The sequence below is a fragment of the Perissodus microlepis genome, chromosome 16 (assembly GCF_051167445.1).
Source record: "Perissodus microlepis isolate ML-2025 ecotype Zambia chromosome 16, ASM5116744v1, whole genome shotgun sequence".
NCBI classification, from domain to species: domain Eukaryota; kingdom Metazoa; phylum Chordata; class Actinopteri; order Cichliformes; family Cichlidae; genus Perissodus; species Perissodus microlepis.
In genome coordinates, this window is record NC_140476.1 from 357,201 (window position 1) to 381,964 (window position 24,764).

A 24,764-nucleotide genomic window follows, 5' to 3' on the forward strand; every position below is an offset into this window, starting at 1 on the left:
CCTTTACTTAACCTCTTTATCGCATCTATAATTGTTACTCTTAATTTACAGAAGCGCCAACATTTACGATGAAGCTTGAACCTTCAAAGCTGCTGAAAACAGGACAACCTCTGGAGTTGTCCTGCAAAGTGCAGGGCACTCCTGTTATTACTGTCACATGGTTTAAAAATGGCTCAGAAATGGTTTCAGACCGCAGACACAACATGACCTTCGACGGCTCGTTGGCCACTCTGGAGGTTGAGAGTTGCTCTGTAGAGGATAGTGCAGATTACGTCTGTGTGGCATCCAGCGAGGCCGGCAGGGAGCAGTGCAGCAGCTCAGTAACAGTGAAAGGTTGGTTCACTCTTCACCGGTCAAAGACTCCGTTTCCAACACCAAGATTAAACCTGGTTCAAGACGCAGGTCTTCATCTAGGTTTAGTTTGTGAAACTTGCTAATTGATTTTACTCTTGTTGCTGTCCTCAAACTTTAGATTTGTTTCCATCTAAAGTCTGGTCCACATGTTCTCACATGTTCGGTGCTGCATGCATTATATGGACGTCAGTGCAGGGTTTAGTTACTCTCCATCAAAGCAGAGACTCCCAGTAACAGTATATTTGTAAGAAGCTAGGAGGGGTTTACTGGGGTTTCTGGCCTGACTGTTGGTGTAAATGGTTGTCAGCCATGTTATTAACAGCTGACCTTTTCGTACAGATGTTTAATGGACAGACTGCATTAACTGACAGTGTGAACTTGTGTTTTGAATATGCCGTGCCATGCTAACCCTATAAATTAAAAATAAAGAGCCATGCAGGTTATTCAGATGCTCTGAAATGTCCATGTTTTATGAGCGTGCGTTGGCCCCAAAGGGCCAACGCATTTCTAAAGAAATAAACCCATGACACATTACCTGTAACCCAAGGATTACTAGTCATTTAAAAACCATTGTCCGCTACAGGTTCACTGTTACTCAGAAAATCTAGAAACTAGAGTTTAAAGGCTAAATGAACTCTGTGGACCAGACTTTCCACATCAGACTAGAATTATTTCTTCATGCCTGTAAATGTAATTTTATTCTCTGTTTTTTAGAGCCTCCATTGTTTGTGAGGCCTTTTGAATCAGCTGAGCTTGTTACGGAGTCTGAGATTGTCTTGGAAGCAATCGTTTCAGGTTCCCCTCCATTTGAAATAAGCTGCTTCCTCAACGATAAGCTGATCAGAAATGATAAAAGACATAAAATCAGTGTGGAAAATGATACAATCACTCTTCAGATCTCACACTGTGAGGCCGGAGACGAAGGAACATACAAGTGCACTGTTTCAAACGATGTTGGGGAGACATCTTGCTCTTGCCAGATTTCTCTAAAAGGTTTGTGGCGGGAGAGTTTGCCTCGCTGCATGCGTCCACTTTCATTGCAAAGGTTTAGGATTTCAGTTTCATTTAGACTACCTGTGAATGATGACAACATATGTGTTTTCTCACTAGAACCACCATCATTTGTTCAAAGACTAAAGGATATGTCCTGTATTGTGGGCTCTGAAATCTCCATGAAGTGCATGTTGTCTGGGTCACTTCCCATGACTTTGTCCTGGATCAAGGATGATCGTGAACTTACGGAAGACGAGCATTTTAAGATGTCCTGTGAAACCAAAAGTGCCATGTTGAATTTGAAAAATGCTCAGTTGTCACATGGCGGGAAATATGTCTGTCAGGCGCAGAATAAAGCCGGGACTCAGAGATGTGCCGCGGTGCTCATAGTGACAGGTTTGTACGATGTTCGTGGGTCTCAATCGTCCGCTTTTGCCTTTGTGTCAAGCTTGCCGCTTCATCTGTCGCATGCAGCGCAGTGATCAAAACTAAGTTGCCTTTGAATCATTTTGTTATCGCAGAGCCAGCAAGTATTTCAGAGCACCCAAAGTCCATCAGTGTAACCCATGGCGACCCAGCCAGACTTGAATGCAGGTTTTCAGGCACTAAACCGCTGAAGGTCAGATGGCTTAAGGCGGGAAAGGAGCTGCCGTCAGGACAGAGATACAGAATACAGAGCACAGACACGAGCTCTGTGCTCAAGATGATAAAAACAGAGAAGAGCGACGGCGGTGACTACACTGTCGAAGTTTCAAATGTTGCTGGGCACAGTTCGTGTGACGCATCAGTCACAGTCTTAGGTCGGTCCGCCCAAAGCTTTGTTGAATCTGTTTGCAGTTCTTTCTACAGTCACCCTGACAATGTTTTTGTTCCACTTGTATGTAATAGATCAGATTATTAAACCGTCCTTCACAAGGAAGCTGACAGAGACTGAAGGTATAAAAGGATCGTTTGCTCATCTAGAGTGCCTCGTATCTGGTTCTCTGCCGATGACGATACAGTGGTACAAAGATGAAACAGAGATCCAGACTTGTCAAAAATATAAATGCACGTTTTTCGAAAATGTTGCTTTCCTGGAAATCGGCTGTCTCGACAGTAGAGACAGTGGGAGCTACACTTGTGTGGCTGAGAACGAGGCGGGATCTGCCCAGTGCTCCGGGAGTTTGTCTGTTAAAGGTTTGATCTCATGCATCATCAGTATTTTTTCATAGTTTTTTACAGACTTGTGTTGTATGATAGCATTTTGGGGTTTTTCCACCAACAGAAGCACCACGCATTCTTGAAAAACCGGACTCCAAGAATGCGTTGCCTGGATCAAAGGTTAGGTTTACTCTTCGTGTCTCTGGCACACCTCCGCTCACCATCAAATGGTTTAAGAACAAAAAAGAAATCCTTCCGAGTGCCGAGTGCTCTGTAATCAAAGACAACACTTCAAGCTCCCTAGAGCTCTTCTCTGCCAAAACCTCTGACTCTGGAGAGTATCTCTGTGAAGTTCAGAATGCTGTGGGCTCCGCTTCATGCAAGGCAGCACTCTTTGTAAAAGGTTAATATTGGAGCTACATCCTTTATCTTCACTTTGAAAATGATGACCGTCTTTAAGTCGCTTCTTCATGTATTTATTTCAGAGCCCCCGTTTTTCACTGAAAAACCTGAAGCGGTGTCATTAGTGAGTGTCGGAGGCAGCAAGGTGTTTGAGTGTAAGGTTGCTGGTACCCCAGAGATCTCCATGAAATGGTTCAAAGATGGAGTTCAGATTCGCCAAAGCCTCAAATACAAGATATCATTTTTTACCTCTGTTGCCATTTTAGAGGTTTGTGTAGTTAGTCAACAAGACAGCGGGAAATACTTCTGTGAGGCCTCCAATGAAGCAGGCACAGAGAGTTGCATTTCTGAGCTTGTAGTGAAAGGTTGGTTTTCTTTTCTCTGTTTATGTTCTGTGAAAATTAAGATCAAGTTAAATGCTAAGTTCTGTATGTTATTATCTTTAATTGATCCAAAGGTTTCTTTAGAGCGCTTTGCTTTGTTATTTTCAGAGCCTCCGTCACTTGTTGAAGAGCTATCATCTCTGGAAGTCGTTAAAGGTTCCACGGCAGCGTTTGCTTGCAAAGTTGCAGGAAGTGCTCCGTTCAGTGTCACATGGTCTAAAGATAAAAAGGCAATTTTATCCAGCCAGAAGTACATTATTGTTGATAGTGAAAATGTGGGCTTAAAAATCCAGGACTGCAACGTGGATGATGTGGGCATCTACCAGTGCGTGGTAGCCAATGAGGTTGGGAGCTGCTCTGGCTCGGTGGTGTTGTCTCTGAAAGGTTGGTTTTATCGATGACCCAACACTCAATGTGTTATATATGCTCTGGTATTACAACAGTGTCTTCTCCCTGTTAGCGCCTCCAAAGTTTATTGAGAAGATAAAGAGTGTCTCCACTGTTGTGGGAGATGCTGCAGTGTTTCGTTGCTCTGTGGAAGGGCCCCTGCCACTCTCTGTGCTATGGAAAAAAGATGAAAACTGGATCCAAGATGATCCGAAGATCAAGCAAATTTTCCAGAACAAAGAGGCCACTCTCAGGATTCTTGCTTGTGAGGCTATTCACGGAGGGAAATATACCTGCCATGTTGTAAATGAGGCTGGGCAAGATGTGTGTTCAGCAACACTGACTGTGCAAGGTACATTTACTTCAAGCAGTTTATCTAACATTAGGCTGATTTCCAACTACACCAAGAAGTACATTTACTTCTTCTTTTTTTGGCATCTTAGAACCACCAACGATTGAAGAGAAACCGGAGGTTGTTAAAGTGACTTGTGGAGATCCAGTTAGCTTTGAATGCAGGGTAGCTGGAACTCCTCATATAAGTGTGAAATGGATCAAAGATGGCAACGAGCTCCAGTCGAGCAGAAAGCATAATCTCTGCTATGGGGGCAACCTCAGTAGACTTAACATAATCTCCTCTCAGCTGGAAGACGGTGGAGAGTACATGTTTGAAGCCCAAAATGCAGTTGGGACTTGCAGATGTAAAGTGAAGCTGGTTGTTTTGGGTTGGTAGACACCTTTGACTCTAGGTTTACAGCTTTACATGTGTATTTACCACAGTACAAATAGAAGACACGAATATTTGAAGTTTTTCTCTGACATTAATTATCTTCTGCTATCATTTTAAACAGAAGAGTTGATTCCTCCCACATTCATTAAGAAATTAACAAACATTCAAGGAATCATGGGTTCAGTGGTGACCATGGAGTGCAGAGTAACCGGTTCGCTTCCTCTGACTGTTGAATGGAGCAAAGGGAAACAAAAGATTACAGAGAGCTCCAAGTACACACTTGTACACACGGAAAATAGAGTCTTGCTGGAGTTAAAACTTGCTGGGAGTGTTGACACAGGAGAGTACTCCTGCAAAGTTACCAACAAAGCAGGCAGCTGTGTGTGCAGTGGAGTCCTCACAGCTAAAGGTTAGCATTCAAAGTTTATGGATTTATCAGCTGACGGGCTCTTAGTCACATATCATCATCATTCTTCTCTGTTGGTTTTAGTGCCGCCAAGATTCATAGATGAGCTTGAGTCTCAGGCTGTTATTCCCAAGTCTGACGTATTCTTCAAAAGTGTCTTTGAAGGGACGTCTCCGTTTATGGTGAAATGGTTCAAGGATGACATCGAACTCATCACTGGGCCATCGTGCAGAGTTAGACTGGAGAAATATTCCTCCTCTGTAGAGCTCTGCTCAGTGGGCACTTTGCAGTCTGGGATTTATTCCTGCCAAGTTAGCAACGAAGCAGGCACGGTGAAAAGTGCGGCACAGTTACTGGTGAAAGGTTGGACTATTCTTTTTTTGTCCACCATCATCACCGTGCATTTAACTCCATCTTTTTTCTCCATTTTTCACAGCTCTTCCCTGTCTTCATGTGTCCTTTCTTTGCTTTATTGCCTTCCAGAGATATCTGTGTTATTTTCAGAGTCCCCCACAGCAGCCAGTCATGTGTCTGCATCCTCCATCCGTCCCATTACTGCTCAAGTGCTACTTTATGCTGAGGATAGTAACTTGATATTTTTCTTACTTTGCAGAACCACCTCAGTTTGTCCTGAAACTGCCTCCCACTACGTCTGTGAAACAGTACGAGGGACACTGCTTTGAATGCAAGGTCACCAGTGTACAGTCCCTGAGAATATGCTGGTACAAAAATGACCAACAGATAACTGATGGAGGCAACTATAAAACAATGTGTGTTGACTCAACTGCATACCTCCAGATCTCCAATGCAACATTTGACGATAACGGAGTTTACTCTTGTGAGGCTCATAATGATGCAGGCAGTGCAAGCTGCAGCAGCGTTCTCACAGTTCAAGGTCAGCTTTTGAGTAGAGACTTGGCTTGTGGATTTTGCCTCCTCTAAACATATGTTGCATGAGGAGAAGGATAATTCCCCTGTGTTGGAAGCTTGAATTCGCTGTTTCTTTCTGGAATCGTGTCTTTTTTCTTCAAAATCAAATTTGTCTTCCAGTATGTTGGGGAACACGATTTAACCTACTCTCCTATCATGAATATTAGGACTTTGTCTCTCATGATGAGCTTTTCTTTTTCTGTTTAACCCTCCACAGTATTTCTATTGGCTGAAACTGTCCGGATGAACTGCTTGCTTCGTGTCATGTCTTCATGAATGCTTCATCTGTTAATATATCTCATTGTATTTTCTAGAGTCCCCCTCCTTTGTTAAAACTCCAAGCCCTGTGGAGGGCATAAAAGGCAAAGATGCTAGTCTGCATTGTGAGATGTCTGGCACCCCACCCTTCCAGGTTAACTGGTACAAAGACAACAGGCCACTAAAGGAGGATAGAAAATGCAAGATGGTCAATGTGGGCAGCTTTGCTACACTTCATATTATAAAGCTGGTGCAAGATGACGCCGGGCTTTATGAGTGCAGGGCGTCAAACAATGTAGGAAGTAAATCGTGCCAAACTGCCATTACTCTGAAAGGTTAGTGTAATATTAGTGGTCATTTCCTCAAAGCTTGGCCACGTGTGATCACCTCTCCTCATCTGTGATCTTTCCATCACTGTTCAGAACCACCAGTGTTTGTGGAGAAACTGGTCGATCGGTCAGTGAGACTCGGTCAGCAGCTGACGCTGACAGCTACCGTGCATGGCTCGGAGCCACTGACTGTGTCTTGGGTTCAGGACAAAGATCATATTCTCAGAGAAGATGACAACAGGAGGATCACCTTTGAAAACAATGTGGTTGCTCTCGTAGTGCCCCAGGCTGACTCAACCACAGCTGGTAAATACACCTGCCAGCTGAGGAACGACTGTGGAGCGGTAGAGTCGGTCTCCCAAGTGACGGTTCTAGGTTTGTAGAACTCCAAAGTTAATTGCATTACCATTGCAATTAAGTACCAGGGTTTCTTTAGCCTAATGCGTTCTTACATAATCTTTAGAACCTGCTGCTATTGTGGAAAGCCCGGAGCTGTTGAATGTGAAGTCAGGAGAAACTGTATCTCTTGAGGTAACAGTATCTGGCTCACCAGAACTGAAAACTACATGGTTCAAGGGCAACAAAGAGCTCTCTGCTAATGCAAAGTATCATCTGAGCTTCAGAAAGCAGCTTGCCACCCTGAAGATTCTGTCTGCTGACAAAGCAGATGCCGGAGAATACACACTACAGGTTACAAACCACGTTGGAACATCCTCTTGCAAAATTAAGCTCACAGTCTCAGGTTTGTGTTTTTTGTGTTCGCTGTCCATTTGTGAGCTTGTCTTCTTCTTGTCTTCTTCTTTTTAATGAGCAATCAGCTCTCCATGTTATTGTTTCTTTACAATAGATAAGTTGATTCCACCGAGTTTCATAAAGAAGCTGAGAGATACCCACCTTGTTGTGGGTAAGCCTGGTGAGATGGAGTGTAAGATTACCGGTTCTGCTCCTTTAACAACTTCCTGGTTCCATAATGGCCAAGAGATAAACAGTGGGCCAAACTATGACATTAGCAGCGTGGATAATGTGCGCACGCTGAGAATTCCAGTGATTAAGACGTCAGATTTTGGCAAATACACATGTAAAGCTGTGAACGCTGCAGGAGCCAGTGAGACAAGTGCTTCAATGAATGTGACAGGTCAGTAATCCAGAGAACAGAATATTTTAAACATGGTTTCCTCAGCCAGGATCAGAGGTTTGGTTACAGCAAATCTTTTTTTATTTGAATCTTTTTATTGGAAACCAGAACCTCCATCTTTTTCTGAAACGCCTGAGGCTCGAGAAACGCTGCCTGGCCAAAGTGTGTCTTTCTTGGCTAAAGTGAAAGGCAGCATTCCCATAAAGGTCAAATGGTTCAGGGGAGCCATGGAAATGCAGCACGGGAGAGGCTGCGAGACCTCCCTGAAGGATGACGTCGCCACGCTGGTGCTTCATAAAGTTGAAAAGTCTCATGCAGGAGAGTACACCTGCCAGATCGTTAATGATGCAGGAACGGACAGCTGCTCAGTTTTTCTGTTTGTGAAAGGTTTGTTAGCATTATATATGCCCGTCTTACAATTCATGCACTGATTTTTATTTAACTGACGGTGGACTTACCCCTCTCAGAGCCAGTCCACTTTGTGAAGAGGCTGAGGGACATTTCCATTGAAAAGAACAAGCCTCTGAGGCTCGAGGTCGCATATGCTGGAACCCCAACTGTAAATGTAACCTGGAAAAAGGATGGTAAACTCATCCAAGCCTCTTATCTGCACAATATGATCACCACAGACACCTCTTGCATCCTGGAGGTTCTGAACTCTGAAAGGATGGAGGCAGCTGGTAGATACTATTGTGAGGTAGACAATGGAGCTGGAAGTGACAAATGTGAAGCACAAGTTACAATCCTAGGTAAAATGATTGGTTGTGCATGTAAATGTGGATCACTCTGTTTTTCTTATGGTGACTTATGACCATACATCAATTAATTTTTAAACACATTTTTCATTTATATGTTTACACATCTGTACTTAAACTAAACCACCCTGATGTCTCACTTTAGAACCACCATACTTTGTTGACAAGCTGGAGCCAGTGGAGGTAACTATGGGTGATGCGGTGACCTTAGAGTGCAGGATTGCAGGAACTCCTGTGATCTCTGTCGCCTGGTTTAAAGATGATGGAAAGCTGCGCAAGTCCAACAGTTGCTCAGTGGACTTTGCAGATGGCGTTGCCACTTTGAAACTGTTCAAATCTACCAAGTCTGATCACGGTGAATATATCTGCAAGGCCGAGAACCGGGTTGGTTCAGCCTCCACCAGCTGTAGCGTGACTGTGAAAGGTGATGCTCACGTTCACTACTTCATTTTTCTACATTAATGAAGAATGAATGAATGAAGCCTTGTGTGACTGTGAATATTTTAAAGACATTTTTCGAGCTGTTTTGTTGAGTTACAAGGAATCTTAAAAGTCAACAACGAGCTTTAATCCAGGTTCATATTTAGAGGTTTCCCACCTTTCAGACAGTCAAAGGAGCTTGCAAAGAAAAGCGTCTGGACTTCAAGTTGCTTGAAGACGTTTCACCTCTCATCCGAGAAGCTTCTTCAGTTCTAAGGTCAAATGGTGGGGAGTCCCGGATTTAAACCTAGTGGGAGTTTCCCCCCACAGAGGGACAAAGGGACCCCCTGATGATCCTCTAATCACCTGAGCCAAGGTGTGAAACTGGGTGTGGGTCCCAATCAGCCAGAGTTTCGGGTGAGCTCATTGTGAAACCTGGCCCCACCTTATCATGCGATTTCCTGAGGTCAGATGGCCCAGGATGTGAGTGGGTGTTAAGGCGTCTGGGGAGGGAACTCAAAACTGGATTATAGATGGCAGACAGTTGGTGTCGTAAACCACCGCCTCTGTTCAAAGATGGTCGCTCACAGTGGACATAGATGCTTCTTTCACTCCTCTTTCAAACCACCTTGGCTCAGGCGATTAGAGGATCATCAGGGGGTCCTTTTGTCCCTCTGTGGGGGGAAACTCCCACTGGGTTTAAATCTGGGACTCTCCACCATTTGACCTTAGAACTGAAGAAGCTTCTCGGATGAGATGTGAAACGTCTTCAAGCAACTTAAAGAAGTCCAGACGCTTTTCTTTGCAAGCTCCTTTGACTACGATGACCTGGATGACTGAGAACCTTCACAGACACACACCTTTCAGACAAGTACTGCAAAAGAGCAGCCGGGACCCGCTGTTGTTTAGGAACACAGTATTTAGTCATCGAGGTCTAAAAACTGATCTTAGTTCATCTCCAATATTTCATAACCTCCATCACCTATTATTATTAGATGGCAGCATAACAGGGGAAGCGTGAAGCCAAGCAGACCATTGTTTCTCAGAACCAGCTTGCCTGGCATGATGTTGAGACTGAAGATATACTTGAAACAGTCAGAGGACAATTCCCATGTTTATGTAACATGAGTAAGTGAATAATTCATAGATGCCAGTCATGTCAGAAAAGGTGGTGCACGAACCAACACGTTTCCTTTGTCTGATTCCCAGATATCGTTCTAATTACTGATGCTGTTGAACGTAGCTGTTTCCTGTGGTCTGCGGACCAAATGCGCCTACATTTCCCGAGGTTCAGATTGCAGCACAGAGATTGGCCCTTTGCTGTGGCTTCACCTAAACCGTGGGACATTAGACACTTTCAAAACCCACCTGAAAACCCTCTTATTCTCTTTTAAATCAGAATAAGTTCTGATTGCTTTTGTGCTATTTCTTACTCAGATCTTCTCGATTTATATTTACTTTCTTAAATTCTGTTGTCTTTCGTCATCTTTTTATGCCATTTGACTTTTCTTTTAGATGTTCAGCACTTTGGTGACCAGCTGTTGTTTTAAAAGTGCTATGGAAATAAATTTGACTTCCTGTGATCTTGTGCTTGCCAGGAATAACCAGGATGATGTTTTAGGGTGTGTTTTCAGTGGCTGGCTCTGCGTTTTGTAGGTCTTGAAATAAGGATTTACTAAGCTTTGAGAGATGCCTGAAACCAACGCTGTAATGGTCAGATAATGGTCTTTTTCACAGACAGGAGATTTTTGGTCAGAATCTCTGATGTTTAGTATTTCTTTGCTTTTGTGTTGTTTGTATGTTGTCTCGTGTGCTGTGCCAGACTCTTTTTCCTGAAGCTGTGGTAAAGGCCCAGTGGCCTGAACTCTTAAATTGGAATCTTAAACTTCCAATGCCACAGCATGGCATGATTTTCTTTCTTATTTTCTTCCCCACTAACAGAGCGCAAAGTTCCTCCAAACTTCACCAGGAAGCCTTCTGAGTCCATGGTGGATTCAGTGGGTAAGACCGTAAAGATCGAGGGCCGAGTGTCCGGCTCTCAACCTCTGACCGTCTCCTGGTACAAGGACAACAGTGAGATCCGCGCCTCGGACAAATATGATATCAGCTTCAAAAACAACATGGCCGTGCTGTGTGTCAGAGACTCCACGGGCTCTGACGGTGGTGTTTACACCTGCGAGGCCTCCAATGAAGCTGGCAAAGCTTCTTGTAAGGTTTCTCTCATAGTAACAGGTAGGACTCTGTCATTTAGGATTTGATCCTTTTCATCCATGCAGCTAAAGCTGATGTGACTCTACAGGATGTTCTTATGGCACTAAAGATTAAAACCTGACACTTTCATTGTATTAAAGTAATGTTTGGGTAATATTTTACTATATTTGGGTAAAATTATGACTGTTTGCAGGATGAAATACAGTGACTTGTTTTGCTAGCATCCATCCAGATTTTGGATGAGCTTCAGTTTAACAGTTCACTGTTTGAAAGGTGAGTATTTGTAGTCATCCTGTCGGTTTTTGCACCACTTCTCCAGAGACCGGCCAGGCTCCCAAATTTGATGTTCCTCTGGAACCAGTGACTGTGGGTGAAGGGGAGAAGCTGAGCCTCCAGTGCCACGTCACCGGCTCTACTCCAATAACCATCCAGTGGATGAAGGACAGGAGAGAGCTCGTGTCCAGCGGAAACACCAAAATCTCATTTGTTGGTGGAACGGCCAATCTGGAGATCAGCCAGGTGTCAAAGACGGATGCTGGAGATTACCTGTGCAAGGCCAGCAATGCAAATGGCACTGACTTCTGCAAGTCTAAAGTCACCGTAAAAGGTAATCAATCTGTGGTTCCAGTTTTGTGTAATGAACACATCTTGTGTCTCCACTGCACGGTGGAAAAAGTTTACTGCAGTGAAGCTAAACCAACATTACTGCAAAACTTTGTTTTTAAAGTAGTTTTATGAGAAATGCAGTGTGTTTATTTCTTTCTGCTGGTTATGTGTTTCACAACATTTAACTCACTTTCAAATCCTTTCAGATAAAGGTGCCAAGGCCCCACCCGCTGAGGCTGCTGCCCCGGCTGCAGCCGCCCCGGTCAAAAGGCTCGACAATCTGTTCTTCATCGAGGAACCCCAAAATGTTTCTGTCACAGAGAGTAAGCACGAGGAGCCAAGGCTCTTTTTACTTCCATTCATTATCTCTAAAGGTTTCCATTTTGAACTAACTTCGTGTATTTCTGATTTTGGCAGAGGGTACTGCAACCTTTATCGCCAAGATTGGAGGTGACCCAATCCCCAGTGTGAAGTGGATGAAGGGCAAATGGAGACAGATCACCCCCGGTGGTCGAATCTCCATTGAGCACAAGGGCCAGGATGCCAAACTGCAGATCAGAGAAGTGACCAAGTCTGATTCTGGTCATTACAGATGTGTTGCCACCAACAAACATGGAGAAATTGAGAGTGGCGCTGATATGGAGGTGACCAAAAAGGAGGACGTGGGAGAAGTGGGAGACTTAAGAACGAGGCTCAAGAAGTAAGGCATTAAGATATGGTGGCAGTGTGAAATTCTTTTCTGTGCAACGACTCTTTTATCAAAGCCTAAAGGAAACAGAAGAGCAAACATCTGGGAGATATCTGCTTCAGAGAAAAGTCTGATCGTGTATTTTCTATTTCAGGACTCCTTCCAAGCAGAAGAGTCCCAAGAAAGAAGAAGAGGTCAACATTGTAGAGCTGCTTAGAGGTCACGACCCCAAAGACTATGAGAGGATCCTGCGGGAACATGGAATCCATGACTACCGTGCCATCCTGCAGGCCGTGGAGTTCCTGAAGAAGGAGAAGGAGATGGAGACTGGAAGAGCGGTAAGACAGAAAGTGTCAGCACAGATGACCGGACATCGTCCCACATAGCTGTGCGAGAAAGCAGCAGAATTAATGTCACGGTTCAGCTTTACAATCTGTTAGCAGGAAGGATGGAGACAAAAACTTTACCTCTAAATTCCACCAAATAAAGGGCCAAATGGCCCTCAAGTCTCTGGACTGGTAACACACTGCTGGGGTCTCCAACATTTTGGCTTAGCTGTGGAGCAGATAACATTTTACCAACTTTAGTCTGCAAAGACTCACTACCAGCAGCTTCTACGTGTGAGTATTTGGTCCCATATTTAAACTAAAACCTACTTTGGGCTTCTCCAAAACTTGATTGTGTTCACCTGGACGTTTTGTGGGAGAAACGTTTCGTCACAGGTGACTTCTTCAGTCTCAGCTGACTGCAGGTTTCAATCTTATAAACAGGGGCTTATACTTTGTTGCTTCTTAGTCTGAGTTGAGAGCAGCTGAACATAGTTGAGGCAGACAAATAAGGCAGAAAAACAGGCATTTTACATATACTTCTCCTTTCCAGAGAGAAATTTGGACATGGCGAACATGATCTCTCCATATTTTTGCTACCAAGCCAACTTTATCTGTAAAGCACTTTAAAACAGCAAGTGCTGACCAAAGAGCCGAGAACAGAATAATGCAAAGTTAAACAAATTAATAATAATAATAATTAAAAAAGCACGAATGAATACCATGGAAACATGGAAAACGTTCCCTGAAGCGACTCTCACAGACTCGCCTCTGTCCTGCTGCAGGAGGTCGAGCGTGGGGCACGAGTCGAGGAAGAGGACATGGCCCGACTCATCGAGCAGCTAGAGGGACGCGTCAGCATGGAGGTAAAAGCACCATCTAATTATGAGGCCATACACATCGTGTATATAATACTGAAACACTTCATATGATTCCTGATAATCAATGATTTGACGTTGATGAAACGGGTTTTTCTTGCTCAGCCTGTCTCTGTGATGGAGGACATCACTGACCAAACCATCACGGAGAACCAGAGCGCCACCTTTGAGTGCCAGATTAAGATCAACTACCCAGAGATCACGCTCACCTGGTACAAAGGCACCCAGAAACTGGACAACAGCGAAAAGTACGACATCAGCAGCGTGGGGGACCGCCATTATCTGAAAATCAAGAACTGCCAGGTCAAAGATCAGAGCAACTACCGCGTGGTGTGCGGTCCTCACATCTCCAACGCCAAACTGACGGTCACAGGTAAGAGTCAGAGTGTTTGATCCCGATGTCTGTCTCTGTGTGTCTGTAACACGTCCTCACGTCCAGCTCTTCCATTTTATTATCAGCAGCTGCTCGTAAGACAGGTGAGAAGGATGAGTCCAAACTAACACGACTCAGACTGACCTCTTTGAACCTGAAGGTTCTCCTCTACCTTTGACTGTGTGTTTGTTTCTGTGTCTTTTATACTGAATCTGATTTAGTCCAAAGAGGAGTCTTAACACTTAACTGTGACATCAGATCTTCACATTTAAAATGCATATTTCGGAGGCTCACTCTTATTGTCTGGTTCTAGTCGATCAAATTCAGTTCACTAAAAGCATCCGAAGCATCGAGGTCAACGAACGCCACTCTGCCACCTTCGAGTGCGAGTTGTCCTTCGACAACGCTACCGTCACGTGGTACAAAGACTCGTGGGAGCTTAAAGAAAGCCCAAAATATAACTTCAGGACTGAAAGCCGACGGCACTTTATGACAATCCACAACGTAACTGCAGAGGACGAAGGTTTGTTACACAGCCAAGTTACTGTTTTCTCCGGAGACACTTTTCTAATAACTAGACCAAAGTTTAGCTGTTTGAGTAGTATGCATCATCTTATAGATTAACATCTGGTTTTAATGGTGCACAATAAACGTATTAAAAAATAAAAGTATTCTAATCATGTCATTGAATGCATTTAGCCGTTTTAGCTGAGACTTTTACTAACTCACACGACAAACAGCAGCTGAAAATCTTTAAGCTAAAAAGATGTTACTGGGCGCTTGAAGGGGGCGAATTCTGCTGTTACTGAGTTTCATAGTAAACACAAAGTTCTTACTGTTTCCAGCATCTTTTGGTATTTTATCGGTTTTATTTATACAGCACCAAAACACAACAACAGTGACCTGAAGGCGCTTTATATTGTAAAGTAGACAGAAAAACCCAACAATCATATGAATGCTTTTAGGGAGAGGGGCAGTAAAAACATGAAAGATCTGAAATTATTTTTAAGCAGACAGAAGATAAACTGATGATAAAGTAAGAAATAATTGAGAATTTTTAGGAGGGGGCTAGATCCTCTGTAAAATGATTTTTGGTACATGAAAAACTCATCAAGGACCAAAAGAAGACATGTCTGCTAACCTGGTAACGTTCTGCCTCAGCTGCACAGACTCGATGCAAAGATGTGAAATCTGAGTAAAGGTGCGGTCACGCCAGCATCGTTTAGTGGATCCTCTCTAATGAACCCTGCTGCTCATCGACCCGCCGTCGTGTTACAGCCGAGTCGCTGTCAGAGTTCAGAGCAGCACATGCGCTTTTATTTAGCTTCTTAAACCTTGAGCTTTACTCAGTGATCAGTTTTTATTTTTTGAATGAACCGAACAGGATACCGTCAAATAGCAAAACTAGCCAGCGACCATATTTGTGTACCAGCAGCGGTGTAGCATATATGACTTGTCCTTGTGCAGGATTAGCTCTGTGAAACAAATTTAACTTCACCTGGACATTACTGCAGTGCTGACGTTTAGAGAGGATTAGCTGGGCTCTCTGGTGTGACCGGCCTTTACCGCGATCTCTTCTGTAAGTGTCTGAGGGACAGTTGGCCTGAACTCCGTGATGTTTCCCCATCAGGCGTGTACTCGGTGATTGCTCGCCTGGAGCCACTGGGAGAAGCTCGAAGCACAGCCGAGCTTTACCTGTCAGGCAAAGGTCTGTACGTTTTTACACATTACTGACATCAGCGTGATGTCAGCAGCGTGATGTCAGCAGCTACAATAACGCTTCTGTACTTTGTCCTTTCACAGAAATTGAGTTAGGGAGGGTTCCTCAGGGTGAGTATCTTAAAAAGTGCAGCAAATAAACGACAGTAAACCTGAACACATCTTCACCTGCAAACTCAGACGCAGGTTTACGATTTTACAACACGGTCGAGGTCGCACTGGTCATTTCACCGACACCATTTTCACAAGAATCACGGCTCATCTATTTGCGAGGCTCCTTAACGTCTCATTGGTTTGTGCAGTACAGCCGACCACTGCCAACAAGGCTTTCACTGTGACTGTGGGGTTTCACTGCATCATCTTACACGTCACTGTGATTTCAGTCATACCGAACAAGTGTTAAGTTTTACTGTCAGAACATAAAAACAACAATAATAATAGTAATAATAATAATAATAATAATCAAAGTGTTTGTGGCTGAACCTTCAGATGTCCCCGACACAGCCGTTCATGTGTCAGAGGCAGCGTCTATGCTCGTGTGCAGAGGTGAGTCTGGTTCAAACTGATCAGAATTTCAGTAACTCTGCTCGTTTCTGTCATTTACACGATTGTTTTCTGCCACAAGATTCCTCCGAGTTTGATCACTTTGAGGAGAGAACAGAAGTGAGAGGTACAGCAGTCGCCACTCTCTAAGATCAGCTCTAACCGCCGTAATCTCTACAGTTTGCGTGACGAAATTTTCTGCATTAAACCGTTTTCTTTAACCGTCATCACCCTCAAGTCCATCATAATCATAACCATCATCATCTTCATCACCTTCTTCCTCCTCCTTTAACCTTCATCCTGAGTAACTGTGTGCTTGTTTTAAGCGTCATCTGTACACGACCCGTTATAATATCCCAAATGTAATTCAGCTTCATTATCTGAGCTGTGCAGACGACGGTCACGTCAGTGTCTAAGAATCACTTTTCAAATTAATCCTGATATGACGAGATTTAAAATCCAGCCAGTTTAAAGGTGTACAGTTCTTTTTATTTCATTGTTGTAAAGAATTACAAGTTTCTGACTATAATTATGATTTTTATCACGTTGTGTTCTGAATTACAAAAATGTCAACATTCCTGTTTTAAAATCTGATTTATTATGTTCTCATTATGGTTTGTGTTGCCTCTCAGACTTCGCTGCTCAGATTTTAAAAATAAAAATGAGGTTTTCAATAAATAAACAGTAAGTCAGATTTTTGTAAAGCTAAACTTAAAATTGGATTATCTCACCTCAAATTCAGAACTTTAATAAATTAACAGTATTTTCAAATTCAGGATTGTGGAGTTTCATCTGAAATATTTAAAGGTTTCACGACCTGATCGTCGTCTGCTCAAACATAAACTGTTCACTGATCCGACGTCTAACGGTGAATATCTTTCCGTGGTCTGCTGTAGTGTTTCAAAGTCTGACACGTGAAGAAGAGATGCTTTCGGTTCAGTACTCGTCCGTCTCAGGTATCAGCTTTAATCACTTTATGAAGTATAATGACTGTTAACGTGCTGTGGACGTGTTTTTGTCTGAACTGCTCATCGGTGCGGCCCACACCCGTCTTCCTGTTTCGCCTGTTATTGTGTTTCGTTTTGTTTTTAGCAGCTTTGGATACTCGACGACCTGCAGCAGCTTTCACGTGTCAGTCGTTCTTTTTCTGAGTTTACATTTTTTTCCTCACCAGAAGAGAAAAAACCTGTAGAAGAAACCGTTGAGTGGACTGAGGTCGAGGGCAGAGGAGAAATCCCTGAAGGTATAACTGCAAATGTTCTGGCTGTTCATAAAGCTCGGAGCTGAAATATAACGAGGCGCTGCCAATCAGCTGACTGTTATGTTTGTCTGCCCACTTAAATTCCACTTAAATGCTTCAAACACCAACTGCTGCTTACAGAAGCTGTTCTTCTTCTCAGGTGTTACTTCTATGATCCTGCATGTTACCTGTTTTTGTCATGTTTTGGTCTCATCTCTCTGCAGTTATTCTGTTCTTGCCTTCATGCTCTTATTAACCTTCACTGGAGCTTTCCATGCAGTAGATTTGGCAGAGTAGACGGTAGAGCTTGGCTGAAGTAGTTTTAATGTGACCTTTCTTGATCTTTCAAGTTCCTGAGATTTACAGGATGCCAGAGGAGAAACCCTCTGAGCCTCAAGCTCCGCCTCCACCTCTGGTCAAAGGTATCTACAAATGTCTGCTCTTTATATTCTTCTTCGTGTGGTGTTTGTCTTGTTGGTATGTTACATCTTTTCTTTTTTATTTCCATTCTTTATTTTTTTCCTAAATAAATAATAATAAAGAAACCTTGATGTTCAGTTTAATGTGGTGAGAAACTGAAATGAATGATAATGTTTTAAAGTACCTCAAGCAAAGAAGCTACAGCCTGAAGCCCCTGCTCCACCTCAGAGAGAGGAACGTCCAGCTCCAGAAGGTAATGTTCATGATGCAGTGAGTCACTAAAAATGTCTTATTTTATGTGCTTGTGGGTCTTTATTGGCTCACGTTCTCAACTGTTTATGTAAATGATGCGAATTACAAATCTTTACTAAGCATCATACTTTTACACAAACTTCAGGAAATCTCATGATATATTATATTGAATATTTACACTATATTTAAAACTTTAGTCAAGTTTTTGTAGCACAAACTCACCAGCTTTAGCATGAATATGAAATTCAAACTATTCACGATTATGCTCTCAAGATCTTTCAGATTTAATGAATATTTTTTAGGCTTTTTTTGTCTCTTTAATTGTTGTCTGAAGTATTTTCTTGCTGTTCTTACAATGCGTAAATAGCATTGAGTTCTTGCTGTCAGGTTTTATGTGTCTCCTCTTTGCCCCAAGCTCTTACAACTCTGTGGTTCTGTGTTAAATTATGGTAATATTTCTCTGTTAACCTTGAAGAACCAGTAGTCTTCACCCAACCTGAACCTTACCGACCCAAACCAGCAACACCAAAACTGGTTCATTCAGAACCTGAAGTGGAACCTGTGAAACCAGTGGTGCCTAAGCCTGAAGTGGAACCCGTGAAACCAGTGGTGCCTAAGCCTGAAGTGGAACCCGTGAAACCAGTGGTGCCTAAGCCTGAAGTGGAACCTGTGAAACCAGTGGTGCCTAAGCCTGAAGTGGAACCTGTGAAACCAGTGGTACCTAAGCCTGAAGTGGCTCAAATTAAGCCTGAGCTCCAAGAACCAAAAGCTGTCCCCACTAAGAAAACACCAGAGGCCTTAAAACCAAAAGGTAATGTAATGAACACTTTGTTTTTCTGATGTTCAAATGGAAAGTCATTACATCCCAAGTTCTTCTAGTTTTGTTTCATGTTGCTGTGACCTAAGTGTGCACTTCTTAACATGTTCATATATGTCATGGATGTCCTTTGCTGCTAACCTCTTGATCTTTAAGCATTAACACCGTCTATAGTGTGGACCACACGTGGTGTTTGGAGTGTTTGAATATAGCCTTTAAAAAAGACATTGCTTTGGTGTATAAATAACAAATCTAACAAATTTTGATCATGAAAATAATTCTATGGTAAGTAAAAGAGTAAACCTTTAAACATATAAATGCTGTCCAAAGTGCCAGCTGTAGACAAACTAGCAGAAGCCACAATTCAGCCAGTCCCTACAACGATTACTTCAACAAAGACTGACGCTAACAGAACAAAACCGTGGTTCAGGGGGTTGGGAAGCTCATCTGTAACCGGAAAGTTGCCGGTTCGATCCCCCAGCTCTCTCTGTTCTGGTCGTTGTGTCCTTCGGCAAGACACTTCACCTACCGCCTACGGTGTTGGCCAGTGGGGCCGATGGTGCGATATGGCAGCCTCGCTTCTGTCAGTCTGCCCCAGGGCAGCTGTGGCTACAACTGTAGCTGCCTCCACCAGTGTGTGAATGTGAGAGTGAATGAATAGTGGCATTGTGCGCTATATAAATGCAATCCATTATTAAAAGGTAATGAAGGGACATGTTTTTCATGTGTGACACTAACTCTCTTTACAACAAACACAGCTCGGCTGTGTATTTAATGTACTGTGATTGTGTCTTTCTCTAAGCACTCGATAGAGTGTTGATGCCACCGTGGTTACCAGAAGGTTACTGAACATATACACTGTATGCATTTTTTCCAAAGTACCAAAACCACCAAAGTCAGAAGAACCTGTACTTCACCCAAGTGCAGTCCTTGCTTCTCCATCATTGGAGCATCTTCCAACTGAAGGTATAGATTGTTAACCAAAGTCGTGTTGCTTCTTTTTCTCTAATATCATCTTTCCTACTTTGTCTTCACTCATTAAGAATGTATCTTTGATTCCATATTAATCTTAATTGTTAGCTGTTGGATAAAAAATACACAATCTTCTCTTAAGTGCAAGAAACACCAAGACCAGAACAACCTGTACCTCAACCATCTGCACCCAAAGTTACTCCACAAAAAGTTGAAGATGTCCCAGTTAAAGGTACTACAAAGAGTTTGTTGATAGGCTGCTGTGTTGTGCCGGTTTCTTATATACTTGTTAGTATAACTTTTGCTTTTCTGAAATATCTTACATGAATATCTTTCAGCATGCTAAGCACTCGTTAGAGTGTGACTACAAATTTTTGGTATTAGAAAAAAATCTTAAATATTAAATAAATCTTCTTTTAAGTTGCTTTAGAATCAAAGATACACGAACCTCCAAGAAAACCATATCTTCTGGCTGATAAACATCAGCAGGAAGTAACTGAACCAAGGGACCTGGAAGCTCCAGAAAAAATCAAGGCTCCTGAGGTTCCTGAAGCACCAAAGAAGGTTCCTGAAGCACTAAAGGTTCCTGAAGCGGCAAAGAAGGCTACAGAGGAACCAAGGAAGCTTCCTGAAGAACCAAAGAAGGTTCCTGAAGAACCAAAAAAGGTTCCTGAAGCAGCAAAGAAGGCTACAGAGGAACCAAAGAAGCTTCCTGAAGAACCAAAGAAGGTTCCTGAAAAAACAAAAAAAGTTCCTGAAGCAGCAAAGAAGGCTACAGAGGAACCAAGGAAGCTTCCTGAAGAACCAAAGAAGGTTCCTGAAGCACCAAAGAAGGTTCCTGAAGCACCAAAGAAGGTTCCTGACGCACCAAAGAAGGTTCCTGAAAAAACAAAAAAGGTTCCTGAAGAACCAAAGAAGGTTCCTGAAGAACCAAAAAAGGTTCCTGAAGCAGCAAAGAAGGCTACAGAGGAACCAAGGAAGCTTCCTGAAGAACCAAAGAAGGTTCCTGAAAAAACAAAAAAGGTTCCTGAAGAACCAAAGAAGGTTCCTGAAGAACCAAAGAAGGTTCCTGAAGCACCTAAAAAGCCTCCCAAGGAACCAAAGAAGCTTCCTGAAGAACCAGTTCCAGAAACACTAAAGAAAGTTCCAGAAGTAGCAAAAACGGCTGTGGTAGAACCACAGAAAGTTCCAACAGCACAGGTTATAGAACGATCAGCAGAGCCAGTGAAAGATCTAGAAGTGTCAGCAGAACCACAACATTTGGAAACACCAATACAACAACCGCAGGCCAAAAAGTCTGAAGGTAGATATGTCTGTCAATACCATTTGGTTGGTCTTATAACCACTTACTAGTAACTCATCTTGACCTATTAACACAATAAGTTGGCCTTGTTGAAATGCCGTAAGCTGTCTTCAAAGATTTTGTTATGATTTGTGTGTTGACCTATATGTTCACTGTTTGTTACTTCATATCAGTCATCCAAACAGTCAAACAAAGGGGGATACCAACAGCTCTAGCTAAACCACAGCTGGAGGCGAGTACACCAGTCAAAGGTATGCTTTGACTTTGAAAGGTTCCCCGTGGATATTCAGCATTTTTATGAATTCCTTAGAACATGACTAGATACGTTTGCTTCTATAATCAGATGAGATCGTTGCTTCTGGAAAAGTAGAAGACGAGCCAAAGGCCATAGAAATCCCTCAGCAGAGAGGTAGAAATTCATAATACTTATAAAATAGTTATAAAATAAGGGTCATAGTTGAATATGTACCACACTAAAGTTTGTATTTTTGTGTCTTGGTGGTGTGTATGTGTCGTGTTTTCTTCTTGGCCACCGCTCCATGGTGCATTTCTTCAATCTTGGGTAATATCTTAAAATTGATCCCAGTTCCTCTGAAGAGTCATCTGAAGCCAACAGCTGAGGTTGAAGGCAGAAAGGAGTGTCCTGCAGAAAAAGGTGTTGAAGAAAGGATTACAGAAGCTGGCTACAGGAAACAGGAAGTCGACACATATGAAGAAGGAGTCAACGAGTCAACTGAAAGAGAAGAAACCATTTTGAAAACTGAAATAATGGAACAAATTGAAAAGACAAAGGAGGTGGTTTCTGTATCATACAGAGAAGATCGTCAGGTAGAGATTATAGAGCAATCGAAAACAGATTATGAGGCTGAACAACTGGAGTGGACTGGACCTTACAAACCTGAGAAAATAGAGAAAGAAATGTCTCAGTGGTCTGCTTCTCCAACTCTAAAGGGGTCTGCCCATTCTCCTGCAGAACAAGATGTCGCACCTCCACCTGAAATGTCTCATCTTTTGCAGAAAAATGTTTCTTCTCCTGATGTTGGTGTTACATCAGAAAAAGAGGCTTACAAGAAGAAAGAGCAGGCCGAAGAGGCTGACCTTCCTACTGCGTATTTACAGACAAGAGTTACTGAATCATTATATCATGAAGAAATTCAAGACTCTGCAATAGAGGAACTTAAGTCTAAAAAGGTCACCACATCAAAGAAGCCTAGAGCTCTTACAGAAGTAATTTGTTTGAAGCAAGATGGGTCTGTTGAAGGTAAAGCAGATGTTCCCCAAACCACTCTTTCTCACCCTGCAGCAGTTTCTCCTACAATGGTATCTTCAAGTCAAGACATGGTGAAAACTCCTAAAACTTCCATAAATGTATGTGATGAAGATATTCTACCTCTGGACAAGCCAAGTCTTCTATCAGAAGACGCATCGATTAAACAAAGTAGGAATGGATCACGTTTTGTTACAGATCAGATTCCTTCACCCGAGGAGAGACGCTGTTCGGAGGAAGACATTTCCCCAGCAAAGAAGTCTGTTCTGCCAACCAAACACAGCTCCCCTACACTCTCTGAGGCAGTTTTTGGCCTAATAGAAGATCTGTCCCTTGAAGAAGACACTCCTGTCAAGAAACCTATTCCTTCTGTGCCTGCTCCAGTAAAAACATCTCAAGTTCAGCAAATCTCTCCATCTTTGAGAGTTTCTGAGGAAGCAAACAACTCTGCAACTGAAGCTACACCAACAAGAGCAGATGACAAGAAAGCAAAGAAGCCAACACAGAAGACTGACCAACAGGCTCTTGATACAGGTATCTGAGCCACACAGGCTCACGATCGCCACGATCGCCTCTCTTAAACTTTACTTTCACTAATGTCTTGTACTCATCGTGGTTAACAAGAAAACCTTAGTCCATATTAAGCTGATCTTTTTAATGATTTGAGGCAGTCTTGGTCTGTTAACCTCTTTTACTGCTGGGATTTTGTTTTCATTCATCATCTTCATTCTTCAGCCTTCATCCACATCTTTATCTCTGTCGCTGTTTCAGCCTGTTTATGATGTTTGCAGAAATGTGCCTGAAATATCTGTGTCTAGTCTTGGCTGACTGTGCTGCTGTCTCGGTTGTGACCTTGACATCTTGTATTCCTAAAGTGCCTCCTCCTGAGGAGAAGAAACCATCTCTACCAGCACCAAAGCCTTCACCTACTCCTCCTCGTGAGCAGAAGGGGGCTCCCCCTGCAGGTAGCCTGTTCAGTTTGTTCCTCATCTTTGCTGAATCTTAATGGGCCAAACTTTAATCTTCACCTCTATTTGTTTGTCCTTTCTGTCTAAGTCATCTTCAGATTTCCATGTTTATTTTTTGTTTTATGTACTTACTGTGTGTCAGTTTGTCGTGACCTTGGCATCTTGTATTCTTAAAGTATCTCCCCGAGAGGAGAAGAAACCATCTGCACCAGCACCAAAGCCTTCACCTGCTGCTCCCCCTGCTCCTGAGCAGAAAGTTGCTCCGACTGCAGGTAGCCTGTTTAGTTTGCATGTTCCTCATCTTTGCTGACTCTTCATGAGTTGACCTTTTTTGTCTTTGATTTTTTGTATTCTTCCTCTCTAAGTTTTTTTTAAATTAATGTGTGTATTATGCGTAAGTTTGCACTGACCAAGCTTATGGCTTCTTGGTCGTGACCTTGGCATCTTGTATTCTTAAAGTATCTCCCCCAGAGGAGAAGAAACCATCTGCACCAGCACCAAAGCCTTCACCTCCTGCTCCCCCTGCTCCTGTACAGAAAGTTGCTCCTCCTGCAGGTAGTTTCTTTGCTCACTTTTGTTATTGTTGTAAATGTTGTCTTTCTGTTTGGTTTCATTTGGTGGGTGACAATCGCCCCATGTTTGCTTTAACTTCACTGGCTGACTGTTGTTAGTCCTCTCTGGTGTCTCTACTGACCATATGGTAATCTTGGTCATGATCTTGGCATCTTCTATTATTATTTCCTTCAGAGGAAAAGAAACCATCTGCTCCAGCGCCGAAGCCTTCGGCTCCTGCTGCTCCTGCAGCCAAAGTTGCTCCTCCTGCAGGTACTTCTGTTACACCTCTGTTTGTTATTATAAAAATTCTCCATGTTGTCTTATTCTGTTTCTGTTTGAGTTACTTTGCTGTTATCTTTGTTGCCCATGTAAACTTTTCTTCCATCTTAACATCTTTATATTGTTCTCTGTCTGTTCCAATTTGTTGGTACTTTCGTGTCTTCTCTCTTGGTCGTAACCGTTGATATTTTGTACTTCTAAGTGTCTCCTCCTGAGGAAAAGAAGGTACCTCCACCAACAACCAAGCCAACAGCAGAGAGAGTGGTTCCCCCCGCAGGTAGTTTCTACTGTTTATCATTAATCTTACTGACTGTTCTGTTTGTCCTGCCTTTGAGAAATCTGTTGGGTCTTAACAACAGTGAATTCTGTAGTTTTATATGTTGCGTTCATCTGTTTGTCAGTTGGTTGTTGCTTGTTGACCAGATCTTTGCCAGTGATTTAATCATGTTGGCATTCTTGTAGCTGAAGTTGCATCGTTGGAGAAGGAAGCTCCTGCACCAGCCGTAAAGGCTGAACCAGCTCCTGTTTCAAAGGAAATCTCGCCGCCTGAAGGTAACATCTGTTCTTTCATGTATGCTCCTCTCTTATGTTTGTCTTCTACTTTGAAGCATTTTTAATGGCACAGCTTCAATCTTCATACCAAACATATTTACCTTTTCTTTTAAAATGTGTTTCCTGTTTACATCTGTTGGTCTGTTTCTATACACAACAGTCCACTTCCACACTTT

At 42.8% G+C, this 24,764-nt stretch overlaps 1 protein-coding gene across 3 annotated transcripts in view; it reads left to right on the top strand.

The window, feature by feature from the left end:
* The window catches only part of LOC146370123 (titin-like), a 174,205-nt gene that overhangs the window by 37,925 nt on the left and 111,516 nt on the right, over positions 1-24,764 (top strand). For all 3 annotated transcript variants that reach the window (XM_084908769.1, XM_084908770.1, XM_084908771.1), the window contains 49 exons: positions 52-333; positions 1,069-1,347; positions 1,465-1,743; positions 1,869-2,147; positions 2,236-2,523; positions 2,612-2,890; positions 2,973-3,254; positions 3,381-3,656; positions 3,733-4,011; positions 4,103-4,381; positions 4,508-4,795; positions 4,877-5,155; positions 5,406-5,687; positions 6,037-6,315; positions 6,403-6,684; positions 6,773-7,051; positions 7,157-7,444; positions 7,553-7,831; positions 7,912-8,193; positions 8,345-8,623; positions 10,561-10,851; positions 11,150-11,437; positions 11,643-11,759; positions 11,854-12,136; positions 12,279-12,462; positions 13,236-13,316; positions 13,434-13,701; positions 14,015-14,224; positions 15,332-15,409; positions 15,505-15,531; positions 15,910-15,966; positions 16,046-16,090; positions 16,860-16,919; positions 17,138-17,206; positions 17,554-17,625; positions 17,805-17,876; positions 18,351-18,686; positions 19,572-19,658; positions 19,807-19,896; positions 20,086-20,967; positions 21,141-21,218; positions 21,311-21,376; positions 21,554-22,768; positions 23,110-23,199; positions 23,379-23,474; positions 23,662-23,757; positions 23,950-24,027; positions 24,239-24,313; positions 24,499-24,588. In XM_084908769.1, coding sequence (XP_084764895.1) covers positions 52-333; positions 1,069-1,347; positions 1,465-1,743; positions 1,869-2,147; positions 2,236-2,523; positions 2,612-2,890; positions 2,973-3,254; positions 3,381-3,656; positions 3,733-4,011; positions 4,103-4,381; positions 4,508-4,795; positions 4,877-5,155; positions 5,406-5,687; positions 6,037-6,315; positions 6,403-6,684; positions 6,773-7,051; positions 7,157-7,444; positions 7,553-7,831; positions 7,912-8,193; positions 8,345-8,623; positions 10,561-10,851; positions 11,150-11,437; positions 11,643-11,759; positions 11,854-12,136; positions 12,279-12,462; positions 13,236-13,316; positions 13,434-13,701; positions 14,015-14,224; positions 15,332-15,409; positions 15,505-15,531; positions 15,910-15,966; positions 16,046-16,090; positions 16,860-16,919; positions 17,138-17,206; positions 17,554-17,625; positions 17,805-17,876; positions 18,351-18,686; positions 19,572-19,658; positions 19,807-19,896; positions 20,086-20,967; positions 21,141-21,218; positions 21,311-21,376; positions 21,554-22,768; positions 23,110-23,199; positions 23,379-23,474; positions 23,662-23,757; positions 23,950-24,027; positions 24,239-24,313; positions 24,499-24,588 — 11,100 coding nt within the window. The remainder of the gene's footprint in view (positions 1-51; positions 334-1,068; positions 1,348-1,464; positions 1,744-1,868; positions 2,148-2,235; positions 2,524-2,611; positions 2,891-2,972; positions 3,255-3,380; positions 3,657-3,732; positions 4,012-4,102; positions 4,382-4,507; positions 4,796-4,876; positions 5,156-5,405; positions 5,688-6,036; positions 6,316-6,402; positions 6,685-6,772; positions 7,052-7,156; positions 7,445-7,552; positions 7,832-7,911; positions 8,194-8,344; positions 8,624-10,560; positions 10,852-11,149; positions 11,438-11,642; positions 11,760-11,853; positions 12,137-12,278; positions 12,463-13,235; positions 13,317-13,433; positions 13,702-14,014; positions 14,225-15,331; positions 15,410-15,504; positions 15,532-15,909; positions 15,967-16,045; positions 16,091-16,859; positions 16,920-17,137; positions 17,207-17,553; positions 17,626-17,804; positions 17,877-18,350; positions 18,687-19,571; positions 19,659-19,806; positions 19,897-20,085; positions 20,968-21,140; positions 21,219-21,310; positions 21,377-21,553; positions 22,769-23,109; positions 23,200-23,378; positions 23,475-23,661; positions 23,758-23,949; positions 24,028-24,238; positions 24,314-24,498; positions 24,589-24,764) is intronic.